The sequence below is a fragment of the Corvus hawaiiensis genome, chromosome 2, assembly GCF_020740725.1.
Source record: "Corvus hawaiiensis isolate bCorHaw1 chromosome 2, bCorHaw1.pri.cur, whole genome shotgun sequence".
NCBI lineage: Eukaryota > Metazoa > Chordata > Aves > Passeriformes > Corvidae > Corvus > Corvus hawaiiensis.
In genome coordinates this window covers 73,840,400-73,857,875 of record NC_063214.1, presented here as the reverse complement: position 1 = coordinate 73,857,875, position 17,476 = coordinate 73,840,400, and the positions used below count along the sequence as shown (strand labels likewise).

Below are 17,476 nucleotides of genomic sequence, written 5' to 3'. Positions count from 1 at the left end.
GGAGCAAGTGTTTTAACTGCTATAAGGTTGCACAGAAGTAAGTCCTTCCTTCCCTCCCTGGAATCTAACTGGGCCCTTCAGGGAGCACATACATCCAGATGGGATCTATCTGACCTAATTTTGGACACTTAACATCTTGATAATTAGATCTGAGTTAGCCGTCTGGACTATCTTCATAGTGAAGAAACAGTTGTATAGCATCCTTCCTCTCAGTTAAAATAAATACTCATAATAAATAGGTCAAATTAATCACATCCTAGAAATGTTGTTAATTATAAAGGGAGACCAAGGTGACCAACAGAAACACAGAACATAAACATACAACATAATTCAGGCTGCAAAGGACCTCAATAAGTCTCCAGTCGAACCTCCTGCTCACTGAGGTCAGACCAGGTTGCTCAGTGTTGTGTCCAGTCAAGTCTTGACCACTTCCAAGGCCAGAGATGGCAAAACCTCCCTGGGCAGCCTGCTTCCCTGCCTAACTGTCCTTGGGTTGAAAAAAAATCTTTCTTATGTCCAGTCTGTCTCAGTTTGTGCCTGTCATCTCTTCTCATCTCACCATGTTCCACTGGGAAGAACAAGGCTTCACCTTCTTGCTCACCTCCCCACAGGCACTGTTAGGTGAGGGCTTCTATTAAGTGTCCCTGAATCCATGACTTCTTCAGGCTGAACAAGCTCTTGTCCTCAGCATCTTCTCAGAAGCCAGATGCTGCCCCAACCACTCTGATGGTTTTCTACTGAACTCACCTCAATTTCCTGTACTGGGGAGTACAGGAAATCGGATTCAGTACCAAAACTGAATATGAAAATATTTCTGTGTTAGATAATGCAAACATTATCGTTGTGGTCACACACTGCTCAAGAAGTGAAAATGGTTCATCCAGTTTGGTCAGAGAAGAGAAATCCCCTAGTACTGACTCCAGTTCTGTGTCATGGCCACTTCCAGCTAGGAAGCAACCGCTAGTCACAACCAGGGCATCTGGACCACTCATCAGCCAAATGATGGATGGAAGACTTGTCCTGCACAGAAATTGCGAAACAGAGTTTAGGTCTTCTTGTATAACTTTGGCCAAGTGCTGCTCCTCACCTGGAAAATTGGGTTAATATCGGTATTTTCTGCTTAGCTTTTAACCTTTTCTACTACAATCTTTTGCTATGCATTGACATTCTGACTTCTCAGCATCAGCTGTAATTTGTAGGTATTTCAAAAAATAGGAACAGTCAAGTAGAAAAATAGCAACGTAGCATTTGGCCAGGTTGCTGGCAACCACAGTGTTTCAATACTAAAGATGAAATGCTGACTAAAGCAAAAAAACCAACCATACAGTATATTACTATTTTGAATGGTTGCAAGAATCCTTTTCTGATCCATTTGTCCATTATATCAGGACCACAACCTTGGATTTGCCTCACCACTACGGGCTTGCCTGGAGATCACTGGATGGTGGCTGACCTTGATAGTTTGTCACAGACACAATTCCCACACACTCATCTGACTTCCCTTGACCCCAGACCTGCCTCATTCCCACGGACATGTCTGGTTGCCCAGATTGCTGGCTCACCTGGTTCCCATCACCACCTCTTGTCTTTTCTCTTTGGAATTGCTGCCCTGCCAGCCCCTCCATCATTCCCAGCTGCCAGCCCCAGTGGCCTTGTAGACTGTCCCAGGGCTGCTGCTTCCGGACAGAGCCTAGCTGTAAAGCAGGCAGCAAACACAGCTGTATCTCACACCAGGGAGATGCAGATGGATAATTTTATTTTAGGTTGTACTACTGCTGCTCATGGAAGCACTTGTAATGTTATGAACTGAATAATCCTTCTTCCTCATCCAACTCTCTTCTTATAACTGTCTCTCTTCCCCCACCATGGCCTTGTACTTCACTGCTTTGTGTATGCCTCAAAGTATCAGTAGCTAATGTTTTGGATAATGTTTAGGCATGAACACAGCTACTTTCTGTGTATTTGCACAAACACAAACATGCATTTGAGGCTCAGTAAATAACAGAGAAATACGACCTCTACCAACTAGAAGATGCCAGAATTACAGTGTAAAAAGGCCGAGTGTAGACAGTATATCTGGCCAAAAAATTTTTTATTGTTTAACTATATAAAAGTCCTTTATCTTCTCTTCCTGTTCATTATCCTGTAGTAGAACAATTATCCAATATATATTGGATTATTCTGGCTACATAGCTGTTGGGCTATATATAGCACAAATAATCTTGGGCTGTGACCTTGAGAAAATCAATAGAAAATGTCTGCAGGGGTTTTTTTAGTGCTAAGATGTTAATTCTTTAATTTCACTTATTAAAATGGTTTTTGTGTGTGTGTATATGTGGGGAAATTACTATACTCCACTTAAGTTATAGTTTATTAACTTTATAATTTTTGCCGAAGAAAAATTAGATTATCTCTTCCAAAGTAATTTCATGCCCTTAGCTGAAACTGCCCACTGACTCCATGTAAAAATTGACCTTAATGGGACAATACACGAATTAATTTAACCCACTTAAATATGGCTGGACTTCAAAGCCAGCTGGTATTTTCCCCACATGGCTTAGCTGAGACCTCCTCAGTCAGCAGAGCTGGGTCTTCCTCTTGCTTCCACCTAATTTGACATGGTATCTATCCACAGACTTTCAACACCCTCTTGAATAAATAGTGAGGAGCACTGTTTTTTAAACCAACAAGATTATAATAAATGTTGACAAGAGTCAGATTCGGGAGTTGAAAGATACCCCTTTCTGTGTGTCTGTGTCTATGCTTTCATTGCAAATAAATTTAAAGGAATTAGAAGTCCTGTTGCAACCTGTGACTTCATTATTATTATCAATATTTTTAAAACTTCTGATTTATGTGTGAGTTTTGCCAAAGCTATTTGAACGTTAAGGAAACTTCCCTGTCTGACCATCCAGGAGCCACTCTGGCAGTCACAGTCACCACCTGAGACTGTCACTGCTGGGACTGAGGTCCCTTCACAGTGGGTGGCTCTAGGGAGCTGACAGCTGCCTGTCTTGATACCCCACACATCCCACTCTCACACAGTCAGACCAGGTTTCCATACTGGCTCAACCCTAGGATTTCCATAGCAGAATCTCAGATATCTGGATCCTTAAAATAATTTAATCATGGTGCAGTCATAGAATAACAGGCCAAGCTGGTGCCTCCAAGGACAGACCCTGAACAATGAGCTCCCTGGACTTTCACACCCTCACAGTCTGTGCATGGCAAAGTCTGGGGTCTTCCAGCTGAGTCCTCAGCTCCTGCTGTGTCTCTGACTGTCTGGTCACCTGGCTGGGCCACAGGTCCCTGTGCCCTTTGTTCTGCAGAGGGCCAGCAGTTCATGGCTTCTTGCCTGGGGCTCCAACACCCAGAGCCCAACCTGCAGCTCAAACTGCACCTGTATCCCGAGCTACCAGCACTGAATGTATTCCTCAACACAAATATCAAAGTAATTTCTAGCCAGGATTTCTTGATTACAGATCAACATGGAAATATGAAAAGGACACAGCAAACAAATATATTATTCTTTATAAAACATTCTCATATCTCTAATTCCACGGCCTAAATTTTAAAATGCCATCAGTTACTTTGAACGATTTTTTGGGAAACTCACCTAAATTATAAATGGGCCTGATTTTGACAAAATGCTACAATCAGAAAGTACTATGCAATCACCCTCGGAATATCTGTCCCTTTTCAAGTATCTCAGATGGAAAATGAAATTTAAGCACTTGAAATCACAGGCTGATATTCATAAATGTAAGATGAATATAGAAGAAATCCTGTTACTGTTCAAGTTCTTCCTAAAATTTATTGACTTATGTAGGGACAGTAGTGTACAAATTCTTAATGTAATAGTTGCTCAACAAACAAGAAACTTTTTTTTGATTTTTTGTTTTTAATAAAGGCATAATATTAAGAAGTTTAACTAGCTTCCCTTGAATTTCCTTTTCTTTTCATCCTACTTCCTCCATTCAAAGCTCTGTCCGTTGGTTTGTTTCCATATACTTAATTAGATTAAACTAATCCACATGTATCTTAGTATATTTATAGGATATATCATTCCCTCAATACCCTTTGCTGGTGACAGTAGTTTCTATTTTTAGTTGAACAACGTATTTACTGAGTGCTGGTGCAAGTGTTTGGCTTCAGATTTGTAACAGAGTCAAGGTTTATTGAGCCAACAATTTCGTGGACATATTAATATGGCTGATACTGAGGATACAAATACTTGTGTACAAATTCTGGTTATATTTCCAAGAATTATATATCTAAAATTCTGTCAGCTTCAGTCCTTTGGACGTGCATAGGATTGTTTTGGTTTTTTATTAATTAAAACACAGCAAAAACATACCTACATAACAAACAAATAAACAAACAAAAAAAAAAAAAAAGGAAGAAGAGCAAATACCAATATCCAGTTCTTTTTTTTTTCAAAACCTGACAAAAATTTAATTTCACTGCATTTTACTTCATTTCATATAATTTCATTTCAGGATAGCCCTTACCATTAGCCGAAAACATTCCTAAAAATGCTTGTTTAGAGTAGAAGAGTTTCTGCCAGTGGAACTGTCTCCCATGAGTATTTTGGGAGAGCTCTCCCTCTAGTGGGAAAAGAGAAGACTTTTGGGAAGAGGTGTTTTTCCGTCATACCACATGACAGATATACACGATGGGTCGATGCTCCAATATGGGAAGAGGAAAGAAAAAAAGGCATTTTGCTTACAATCAGAAGCTAGATGCAGGAAAAAAAATCATTGTGGACCACCTCAGAGTGTTTTATGGAACTGTATAAAAAGGTGATTATCATCTTCTGCCTTTCCCAAAGGGAAAAAACCCCCAAACAAAACCAACAAAAAACCCCAAACAAAAACAGTTCTCTTATATCAGATGTGCAGCATCTTTTATGTATAAATATATTTGAAAGTCCTTCAGAACTTAATAACATGACTGCATAAACAGCAGGTAGAAAATCCTCGTTTATTTATTGATTATTCTAGGAAGTAGTCCAGTTTCAGATTTCTGAGAAAATTCCGTGTTCCTGTTGTATCAGCATTTAACATATAAGCCTAACTAAAACCAGAAAAACTGTCTCGACTGTCTTCCCTTCATCCACTGTGATTCATCAATGCTGATAAGCTTCATCCATTTTGATAAGCTATACCTTCCTCAGAGGCTGCAGAAGAAAATGTAAACATACTCTGGAAAAGGTGTTAAAAATGGGAAACCTTCATTTACTTTGTGTGGCTACACCAGCCATTCACTACAACCCTTTGAGCCCTGTTATTCTGCCAGTTCTTTACCCAGTGCACTATGTACTGCTCATTCCACAATTGGACAACTTGTCCAGAAGGATGCTATGAGGGACAGTATACAAAGCCTTACTAAAATCTAGACATCTACACCCACTGCATTCCCCTCTTCCATGAGGTGGATGACCCTGTCTTAGAATGATATCAAATTATAGTTGTACAGGAATTTCTCTTTGTGAGCCCATGTAGATTGTGACTGATGACTACATTATTCTTTAAATGCCTTTCAGTAGTACCCAGTATAATCTTCTATATGATTTTACAGAAACTGAGGGTAGAATAAAATGTCTCTAATTTCCTGGGTCTTCCTTCACTCTTTTTGTGGATGGGAATAACACTGGCCTATTTCCAGTCAGTAGAGACCTCTCCCAACACCCAATACCTTTGGTAGATGGTCCAGAAAGGTCCTGCCATAACATCCACCTTCAGAACTCTGGGATGAATCCCATCAGGTCCCATGGACTTGTGAATGTTCTGCTGATACAGCTGGTCCCTTACAATTCTGGTGTCCACAAATGGAGAACCACTGTTCCTGCAGCCCTGTGACTCGGTGACTCGGCACCCCAAGGCTTATCAGTAATACTAAAGACTGACTCAAAAAAAGCATTAAATGCCCCTGTCTTTTCTTCATCACCATTTGTCAGGTGACCAGCTTCATCAGGTGTTGGTTCAGTATTTCCCTTAGACCTCTTCTTGCTATCAACATACTTTAAAAAGCCCTTTTTATTGTCTTGACACAACACTGACAAATTTCAGTTCTTGGACTTTTGTGTTTTCTCCCTACAGATGAGAACTACAGCTCTATGATCTTTCTGCAAAGCCTGACCTTGCTCCCAGAGAACATACAATTTCTTCTTCCACCCAAGTGGCAAAAGGAGTTCCCTGTTCAGCTAAAACAGTCTTCTGTCCCACTTGCTTGACTCACAATACCATGGCATTGCCTGCTCTGGGGCTTGTAGAAAGTGGTTCCTCAAAACTGACTTGCTCTCATAGAAAGCCCTAAGTCCTCAAAAGGCAGGGCACTGCAAACTGGCTCCCTCAGCAACGTAAGGCTTGCTCATTTCTAGTCCAGGATAGTGACTCCACTGATCTTTTTTCTCATTACACTGAAAATTTTAAACTCCACCACTTTGTGATCAGTGTAGCCAGATGATTATCATTCGTACTACCATCACTTCTCCTACAAGTCCTCTATATACAGATAAGAGGTGATAAGATCTTATCTGTTGAGTATATAAGGAACCATGGGAAGACACACAGAGAGCGATGAAGTGACCTGACATGTTGCCTTGTGCAGTCTGAGTGAGAAGCCAGCCTCCTGCTCCCTGAGTGCCTGGGATAGACAGTCTGTGGCCCTGAATGACAGAGCTGGCCATCAGCACAACCGGCAGCCTTCACTCGGGCATTGCCTGACTTGTAAGCTGTCATCCTTGTAGTGCTGTCAGTGCTCTTTGGACACAGATCTCAAACCAAGGACATAAGAATGAATCTTTTTTCAGTACTACAAAGCCATCACACAGATTATACATTTTAATTTTATTCGGGGAATTCTTTAAAAAGCTTCACCCAAGTCCTGCTACAGGAAAGCAATGCAACTCTTCTGTATCAACTGGTTAAGTAGTAGAAATGATTATCAGGGTGAAACAAGGCACTTGCTGATGGTTTTCTCTCCAAAGTCAGTAACATCTAAGTGGTATGAGAAATTATAAATGAGAAATCTAAGAAATTATGACAGAGGTGAGATATGGGAAGTTCTAACAATTGCTATTAAAAAGTTGGAGAGAATTTATGTACCCTTTGTGTCTTTAAAATAATGCTTTTAATACCTGAAAATTTCTGAGTAAACATAAGATCTGAAGTTAGACTAAAACTATAAAAACACACTGAAAGACATGTTCTAATATTAGACTGCAGTGAATCAAGTTTTTCTCCTGTATTTGGATTCTGGTAAACTTCACCTTCCTCGATGTCTGCATATGAAAATGCAAAAATACCCCTTAAAAGTTTTTAAAATGTTAAAATAGTATACCAGCCATTCATAAAATTGCAAAGAGATTTTTTTCCTTGCTTTTTTTGTTTTGTTTTGTTTTATAGGAATTGAGGAAAATATCCAGTGTTTAACTTCCCCTAATTAAATATTATTAAAAAACTTGGGAGAAAAAAACAAGAGAAGAAAAAGAGGATTCCACAATGTCTCCTCTTACAACAAGTTTAGTGATTTTCCTCTGGAAATAATCCAAGTTGCCTCTAAAAGCATGACCAAGAAGCAGCAATGTCTGTGCTCCCTCTCCTGGCTCTGCAGCAACATTGACCTGGGCAAATTCTAACCAGGCTGACATCAGGCCTGAGGTCTGTGCACAACAGAAAGAACAAAAATGTAAAGCACCGTACTGTTTCAGTTTCTTCACTGAGAAAAACTAAAAGTTGCTTCAAATGGAAATTAAAATTATTTAAAAAATATTTTATTTCCAAGCTTCTCGAAAGTTTTTTTCCAAGATCTGACAGTTAAAAAATATAAAAATGCCTTGCACAAGGGACAACAGCACTTTTCCCATATTTGTAATGCTGCAGGTAATTTTTAAGAATAGTTAGTTACACACATCCTGATCTCCATTGTGGGTAATCTGAAATCTTTAAAATAATAATTTATCTAATAAATTTTTCACAAAGAAGATTTAAATAACCTTTTTAATGCTAAAATTAGATCCTTTTTAATTGTGTAATTGTAAACCCAGTAGCTCCCCAAAACCAAATGGTACCAGAAATAAAAAGTAGATAGCTTCATCCTCTCAGGAGTAGTTTATTTGTATATTTCTGTAGGACGAACTCATAGAACCAAGACTTTGTCACTTCACCGTACGCGATTATGTATAGTCTACAATGAAGAAGAATAGGTGGTGTGAACAATACAACTTTCACCTCAAATGTGACAGAAGGTATCCTTTAAAATTCTTTGCAGTGGTTCTACTAAATTTAACACAGAGAGCTTACATCTGTAGTACGAAGCCATCCTTGTTGGATTAGTCATGTGGCATCTCACAGCAATCTTTAACAATGGCTGGTTTTTTCAGTTTTAACTCATAAAATTTTTTATTTATAATTGAAAATAAATTAGTGGTTTCAAGATAAATGGATAAAGTGCATCCTGGCACTTGAGATTACTTTTTCCATTTACTACAATTTGAATATGATCTTAGATAGCTGAGCCATCTCAGAGGCAACAAGGTTCATACTGTGACTCAGGAATGCCTTCTCTCCGGCGTGGTGTACCCTACACAAAAACTCTGAAAAACAATTTTCCTCTACTCTTCTTCAATTTAATAAGAAGGTGAGCTGGGCATGAGGGGTAGCAGGAAGGACGAAATAGAGATCCTGCTTGCTTCCTCCAATGTTTTTTGTATTAGTAACATCTGAAATGGAAAGGATACCATATCTTTTTTAATTTTTTGCACAAGATTTGCAAAGCAAAATACACTAGACAGCACTAAGTGAAAATCTGCTACTTCAGGAATCAACTGTCCGTATACTGTGTAGCATGACCCAGAACTGTAGGCTTATGGCCAAAAACGGGACAGTGCATTAGGTGGCGTCTAAGACACACTGTAGACAGGACATTGAAAATAACATTTGGGATGGACCAACCTAATTACTAGGGAGGCAGCCTCTCTTCCCTAACAGGAAATCCTACCCACAGCATGTGTTCTTCATGACATGACAGCTGAGACCGAAGCAGCACCAGCATCGTCACAGTTGCCTCCAGCCTCAGCCCCTCCTTCACAGCAGTTTGCCCGAGGGAATTGGGGAACGCAGGTAGCCTCTTACCCCACACACAGGCATAAGTTCAGGTGTGGCTCTGCCCCATAATCATTTGCTCGTGCAAACAAAGGATGACACAGTAGCTTGAGATTCCATTAAGAAGATTTCTGGAAGAAGAAGTTCTGCTGGTTGGTGTCATAGGGGCAGAGTTATGAGCTATGTCTTTCCTTTCCTGCTACTCTGCAACTTGGGAAGGAAAGGAAGGAGGTATTAATTACACCCTGGCCCCTTTTCCAGTCATCCTTCCCACAGGCGCAAGCAGGGGCTAAGCTTAATTTTGCTGCCATTGGCAAAGTGGAGCAATCCTGCCTCTGCTAGTACAAGTTAACAAGCAAGTCCACAACAAGCTACCCCTGCATTAATACAAACTAATGAGGTTCGACACCACCAGCATCTTGACTTACAAAAGCAACAGTTTCTACTTTTCAAAACACAAGGACATTTAGAGATACACAATACAGGCTTAGCATAGTGTGACTTCAAAGTGTGAAGTATTCTGATAAATATCAACTAAATATCCCACTACTGGTCTCTAAGCAATAATTAAAACCACAGAATTTGTAGGTTTGACTTCTGATGGTTGTGACTTGTTACAACCTTGGCTTCCAAGAAAACCTGTTGAACAACTGTTAGGTCAGTTCAAAAAAGCAATGCTCTATTCTATGACTTGCAATCTCAGGCTAAATGCTACGTGCACCAGCTATGAATACTTCAAACACTTGTGGCTTTGGGACACTCTGCACAAAGCCTTTTATAGAATTGTAGGGTGGTTTAGGTTGGAAGGGACCTCTGGAGTCCTCCCCTGCTCAGTAGGGCCACATAGACCACTTTTCTCCAGCTATGTCACCTATCTGCTTCCTGCAGCAAGAGGAGGCCGAAGAGATATATAATCCCAAAGTTTAGGTCTGCTGTCTAGAAAGACTATGGACAAGAACGTTGTCTAATGTCCACAGCTTATTTAATAATTGAATTTCTGGTTTCAAGGTTAGAGGAAGACATTTACATCTTACAGACCATCTGCTCTGAGAGCTTTTACAGGCCCTGTTTTTTAAGTGGCAGTGGCTCTGTTTGATTAAATTCACTATGCAGCAGTCAACAGTAAAAAAGCAAAGGACTAAACATTCATATAAACATTGATCTTTTTGGATCACAGTCAAGTAAGAGTATTACAAAGCTGACCTGCTTTGTGATACCTGTGAAAGCACAAGTAGGTGTATTCATGGGGAAAGGCAGAAGTGCCTCAGCTTTCAGATGCTCAAGAACTGATAAACACTTCCTATTTGTGAAGGATGGAAGGGGGAGCCCTCAGGTCTGGATCAATTCTGTGACATGATCCTCAAAACTTATACTGACGCCTCCTGAAATGAAACTCGCTTTAGCTAGCCAAGGAGCATCAGGAGGAACAACATTTGGCTCCTTAACACGGAGTAAAGACAGTACATGTACAGATACATGTCTATATAGCAACCAATGGCAAACCCCAAAACTCACTGTAAGTACAAACTAAAAATCTGAACAACATACAAAAATGGTTTAGTTCCATCAATCCATCTTGATGCCATCCAGTTTCATCAGCCCTGCTTTTTTAGACTGTGTGTTGATGCTAGGGGCTGTAATATGCTGTAGGGACATAGAACCCTTGATCTTCAGATCATCCACTCTGATACATCTGAGGTCTATAATGCTGAAATGCCTTTTCTGGGAGACACTAGAAGCCCCAAGTCTGGAACGGGTGTATTATACCTCCTATGCAAAACCAGAATCACATTTAACACCAGAAAAAACCCTCCAGTCAGAGATGAATGTTTAAATACAATTACAAATGCAATTGCATTTTCCTAAATAAAAAGGTGAAGCGTTAGAAGCATAGATTGAAGAATTTTGTAATGACGTAGACCAGTCTGGCTTGTCTTCAAAAGAAAATTAAAATCACTTAAAAAACAAAAAAACCAAGCCAAACCAAAACAACCAAACCATACACAAAAAAATAAAAAAGAAGAAGAATTAACTTTTTTTTTTCTGTATGACAGAAATACTGACTAATGAAGGTAGGATAGGTTTGGCAAAAAGATGGATGATGTGCCTAAATTTATTCTCTTCTACAACTATTTTCTGTATTTAAAAAAAAAGGGACAAATCTGAGTTAAAAAGACAGTTAAGAAAATATCTATGGACAGTTAAGAAAATGTCAGCTTTCAAACAAAAATCTTTAACAGTTAAAAATTGCAGCTTTACACATTGATAAAGATTGTTTATGAGCACAAGTTCCATGGCTTTGGAAAGGAGTCAGAGAAAAAAAATCTCAAGAAATGTCAGGAAGGATCAATCTCTCTTAACTTCACTGGCCGCATTCAGCTCTCACGTTAGCAGGTGATCCAATAAAAATGTGGATAAATACAACTCATTGTTTTTAGACATCAAAGGTCACTACATTGTGTTTGATAAGATTACCGAAAACTAAGTGTACACCAAACCTATGAACTTTGGGAGTTATTATATATGAAAACATCTATACTACTCTGAAGAACTTAACAAAGGTTTCCTAAGCCAAAAGGACTGTTAGGAGTCTGTGATGCACGAATAAGTAAAAGCATTAGATTTGTATTACTTTATTTGCATAACAGCTTATTTATATTTTGAGTTTATTGATGTTAAAATGCAACATTTATATTAATCCACAGAATATATATGTCATTTTTCATAGTTTTGAAATTATGACGTAGTTACTTAGTTCCTATTAAATGTTTGATACTCATAGGTCGTATACATGATACAGATTGTCACTATCACATATCAGCTGTAACTGATTTTTTAAATGAAAGTGTTAAATTGTTGAAACCTAATGACAGCTGTTCAGCGTGTTCTTTTATTGCTTTCCAACCTTTTCAAAGATTCATTTTTCCTTGTTATCTTCTTCAGGGCTTTTTTGTGCAGGTAGGGATGAAATTTAGGGTCTGGTTTTTTCCTTTGGACTGTATGTGAATTTTACATTGAACAGCTACAGGAGAAATAAAAACTTACTTGTTTTATGACATTGTAGAAGTTAATTATTACTTTGACCCTTTGTACAGATTCTCCATTACGTTGCATTAAATGAAACATGATCGTTACAATTTTTTTTTCAGTTAAAGTACTGATTTCACATGTGAATGAAGTTTGAGTTAAGTAAAAACTATTCCTTTTTTGTGTGTTTTAAAAACTGCTACTAACAACCTAAAGATACTGTATCTTAAGTAGAAACCACCTTATATATAGAAGACACTTTATTTTTCAGAGGAAATTATTGCCTCAGACCTAATAAATAGTTTTATTTTGTACTCCTCTAATTCCAGCTGTGAAATGAAATGAACATTGCCCAAAAATGCTACAAAACAGTGCAGTCACTTCTGAAGACGTGGGATGTAAATATTTATAAGGCTTTTAATATTTCAAGTCTGCAAACTCTAGAACTGGGAAAGCCAGCATTTATTTATTTATTTATTTATTTACAGTTACAATGAATATAGCCACAGAAGTGTGATAACAGCACATTTCTGTAAACACAGAAATGTTCAAAAACTACCACATGCAGGCAAGTCTTATCCAGTGCATAAAGTGTATTTGTGCAAACCTTTTTGTGATCACTAATTTCATTTAGTTAGAGCATTGTGCTTCCAAATGGTTGAAAAAGCAGTTTAGAAAATGAAATATCAAACACAGAAAAGTTGTTACTGTGATTATATCCATACATTTATGTGGGGAAGCCTTAGAGGCTGTGTTTTTTTGCTGGCTGTTGTATATCCAAGGATCAAAGGTACTTGCAAAGATGAGAGTGGACTGATGCAGTGCTTGTCTGAATTATTTCCATTAGACACTGACTTTTGCAAAGAATTAAGGGACAGATCCAAAATAAAATTAAGATTCTTATCACAATGCCTAATCTCTGTGCGCCTGTCCCTTCAGAGACCCATCACAATCCCAAGCTTAGTGACCTTTTCTACATGTTCACGAGGCGTTTAACTTACAAGTTGGTGACTGTGAGTCGAGGACTTTTTACATGTTAACAGAACAGTTTCCAGAATATTTCAGGCTCTGGTGAATTTCTGTCTACTGACTGGATGTGCTGTTCATTCTCCACTGTGCAGGAAAACCAAAGTATATCTTGTAATTGGGAAGTCCTCACCAAAGTACCTACTAAACTGGCAGCTTATTTAGTTGGCTTGCTACACTCTCCAGTCTTCAACAAGCTTTCAAGGATGATAATCAAGCCATAAATAATTGTGTGCAGGCAGCCTTAGCCTCTTCCAGCTCTCATTTAGCTGTCTTAGTGACAGTCACTTGAAGTTCCTCTCCCTCTGTGAACACCAGGCAGGCAGTTCAGGAGTCATCCCGAGAAAGGCAGAGTGAATGATTTCCTTGAAACACTTGCCTTTGTGCACTGCCTGTGCACAATGCCTGACTCAGGAGCTCAGGTGCGATGCAGATCTTTCGAAAGCCCAGATCAATCTGACTGAGGGACATTGAGCCGGGACATTTTCTTTCAGCACTCGGGCACCAGTGAAAGCAGCACATACATAACTCTCCATGGGAAGGCACCACACTGGTGGGCACAGCTGTGCAGGGAGCTGTTCCATGTGTTCCCACTGCCGCAGCCCGTGGGGATGTCCGAGCAGCGGCGTGGGCTGGGCTCCCCCACCAGGTGCGCCCTGAGGAGCTGGGATCCCCCGCGTCAGGAAGATACGGAACTTTGCAGCCAACTTTCATGTTTTAAAAAACATTTTTTTTGGTCCCAGCTTTTCTTAAAAAAAAAAAAAATTAAAAAGTAAAAAAAAAAGGGATGTTTTTCCTTTTCCTATCAGTGGCAAACATTTCTGGGAGTTTGCACATGGGGAGCCGAGAGAGTATTGGCTGTGCTTCCCCTCCTGCTTGTCCAGGGTGCGGTTCCTTATTGCAGCTCCCGACTGGCTGCGAGACTGGGGGCTGCTCTCCACTGGTGGGAGGGTGGAGATGGGCAGCAACTCTGTCCAGTTGAGGGCTTATTACAAGGAATAATCCCGAGCACCAGTACAGATTGAGGGTGACCTGCTAGAAAGCAGCTCTGCTGAGGAAGACCTGGGGGTCCAGATGGACAACAAGCTGTGCATGAGCAGCAGTGTGCCCTGGTGGCCAAGAAGGCCAGTGGTATCCCGGGATGCATCAGGAAAAACATTGCCATTAGATAGTGGGAGGTGATCCTGCACCTCTATGCAGCCCTGGTGAGGCCACATCTGAAATGTGTGTTCTGTGCTCCTCAGTACAAGAGAGACATGGAGCTCCTGGAGCAGGTCCAGCAGATGCTATGGCCTGTTCAGCCTCAAGAAGAGACAACTGAGAGGGGGTCCCATCAGTGTCTGTAAGTATCTGAAGAGAGAGTGCCAAGAGGATGGAGCCAGGCTGTTCTCGGTGGTGAGGAGCAATAGGGCAAGAGGCAATGGGCAGACACTGATGCACGGGAAGCTTCACCTGAATCCAAGGAAAAACTTCTTGATTGTGCAGATGACCGTGCACAAGAAGAGATTGTCCACAGAGGTTGTGTCCCTCAATGGAGTTATTCAAGAATGACCTGGAAGCAGCCCTGTTCAGTGTGCTCTAGGATGACCCTGCTCGAGCAGGGAGGTTGGGCCAGCTGACCCACTGTGGTCCCTACCAACCTCACCCACTCTGTGATTCTGCGATCATATTAGGTAAGGCTAACAGCGTTCCCAGGAAACAAAACAAGTACATGCGCATTTCAAACACCACTCGGGAATACAAAATGGCATTTCTTTTGCCACTAGAGCCCTGTTCGGTCCAGCCACGGCATCAGGAAACGGGTGACCGCTGAAAGACACCGAGGCCGCCCCTCGAACCCGCCTCACCCCCGCACAGCGGCCTCCCCGCTCGGCCCCGCCTCCCGGCAGCCCCCGCGCCGCCCGGCCTCGCGAGACTCCCGGCTCTCGCGACAGCGGGGCGCCGCCATCTTACCCGCTCGCTCGGGCGCTCGCTCCGTCGGGCGCTGCGGCTCAGGGCGGCGGGGGGGCCGCCCGTCCCGGACCGCGCCGCCGCCACACTCGGCCGCGCCGCCGCCACACTCGGCCGCGCCGCCCTCCGGCGGGGGGGACCCGCGCAGCGCCCGGGACCCGCTCCCTGGCAGAGGAGCGGCGAGAGCGGGGCCCGCGGGAAGCAGCCGCTGCTCGACTGGTTCCGCCCCCTCCGTGTCGCTGGGCCTCCGGCCCCTGCCAGGCGGCCTCTGCCGAACCGGGAGGCGGCGGAGGGTGCGGGGAGGCGCGGCGGGAGCCGGGTTGCCGGCCGGCGGGGCGGCGCGGACCCGCCGCCGGGGCTGCTGCTGTTGCTGCTGGCGGGGAGGCGGGGGGCCCGGGCCGCTCTGGATGGTGGTTAAAATGATCATAGAAAACTTCGAGGCGCTGAAATCCTGGCTCAGCAAAACCTTGGAGCCCATGTGAGTAACCGCGACCGTTCCTTGCCCTCTCGCCCCCTCGAAATAAACCTTCCCCTGCAGAAGATGGGGGTCCGCAGGGGCGGGAAACGTGGTGCAGGAGAGTCCCGGGAGGGCATCCCGGGAGATGCTCTCTCAGTGCTCTTCTTGTCCGGCCGCCTTGTGTGAGGGGTTGCGTTGCTCTCCCGCTCTCCCGTCGCCTTCCTCGGTCGGGAGGTAGGACCATCTCCCTCCGGAGGATGCAGCTTCCCCCCCTAGCGACCGCGTTCCTGTTCCTTTTGTAGCCCAGGGAGAGCGGGAGACGCTGTGTGTGCGTGTGCAGCTCGCTATGCCCCGCGCTCAGCCCCGGAGAGGCTACGGTAATGAGCACGGCCCGCTGCCCTGTTCTGGGACCTTCTCCGAGAGAGCTCAGGTGCCACTGGGACGTCTTGCGGGATCCTGGGATCTTCCCAGTAGCATTTCCTACAGACTCGTCGCACATCATTCTTGGTTATTTTGGATATGTGACACACTCTGGTTTTCCTTCCCCCCAAATAAAAATTGCATCAGTAGAGGACTTGGGAGTAGGAGCCCCAGAGAATAATTTACCTGTTTGTGAATACCTGCGTGGCCTCTAAGCATAACATTCGTGTGAGTAAGTGAGGCTCTTCTGCAAATATATCTTGCTTCTCTGAATAGTATTTTAGTGGAACTGAGGTGTGAACTTAGTTTTAAAGGTTTATCTTCTGGAAGTGTGGTGTCTGTAGATCAAAGGATACACTTTTCTTGTCATTCTGAGCCACTTTTTAACATGTCTGAATTAAATTGCTGGAGTTTGATTTGAATCAAATGAACTAGAACTTCTGAATTCAGTCTGGTGTTAACTTTTGCCCTGAGGTGTTTGCCCACTGTAGGTTTTACTCTTGACGAGTTCAGATGGGGGCGGGGGGGGGCAGAGTTTGCTTTATGGCTTCCATAGCCATTAGTTAAGTATATGTGTGTACGGATACAGTTTGTAGGGCTTATGTTGAAATAACTTGGAAAAGGTATAATATGCTGGAACATTTTAAGGAGAGCTTCACTTGGGTTATTCTTTTGTTTGTTTGGGGCTTTTTTTTTTTTTTAGGGGGTGGGGGGGAGGTAGTGGTGCTGCTTTATTCCATGGGGTCTGATCCACACCACACTGAAGTAGATGAACCATGAATTTACTTTTAGTGGACTTTCAATTAGGCCTGCAGCAAATTACACTGAGTGTCTTTGTTGTAAAAGGTTTGACGTTTAAGATTTTATTTTGGGGGGAAAAAAGATCATCGTCTTGTAAAGCTGTGGTTTGGGGAAGGTGAATTACTTTTTCTCTTGAGTCAATATAATGCAATATTCAAATAATGTACCTTGTTTTGTTTTGGGGTAGTAGACTTTCCTAGTCCTTGGCTGCATAATGCTCACTGTTAGTTTCTGGATACTTTCTTGTATGAATATTTTGTTGATGGAAATCAGCAGTTCGATGTTAGTATTTTAGAGTGTGCTGGTTAAGAGGTTTGGAACAGACTCAGGTTGGTCCATGTTCCTTTGTTTGAATATTAAACCATGAGATCTCCTAGCAATAGTCAGGAGTTAAAGGGTGAAATTGAGATTTTCAGCTTTCGTGATCAGTGCAATTTTCTGCTTTTTTTCACTAAGAGGACCAGCATGTATCTATTAGGTTAAATGTGGTATGTGAGCAGATCAAATGTAGTTGTCGATCTGGAAAACTATGGAGAGCTAGGGAGTTGCTGGTCTGAAGGATGTTGACTTCTCTGAATTTTTAGCTTTGGGAGGAAACAAACCAGGAAGGACTGTCATTCAGTTTTCTGCATTGTTGAATAGATACTGAAATTGGTGGAGATGTATTGTCTTTTCTTAGCAGTCAAAT

At 42.0% G+C, this 17,476-nt stretch overlaps 1 protein-coding gene across 5 annotated transcripts in view; it reads left to right on the top strand.

Annotated features, from left to right (window-relative positions):
• The first annotated feature begins 15,441 nt into the window (after nt 1-15,441).
• The window catches only part of RBM26 (RNA binding motif protein 26), a 52,080-nt gene continuing 50,045 nt past the window's right edge, over nt 15,442-17,476 (top strand). For 2 of the 5 annotated variants that reach the window (XM_048295690.1, XM_048295688.1), the window contains exon 1: nt 15,442-15,588. In XM_048295690.1, the coding sequence (XP_048151647.1) occupies nt 15,518-15,588 (71 nt within the window). In that variant the 5' untranslated portion in view covers nt 15,442-15,517. The remainder of the gene's footprint in view (nt 15,589-17,476) is intronic. The other 3 variants (XM_048295691.1, XM_048295689.1, XM_048295692.1) reach the window with 2 other exon arrangements.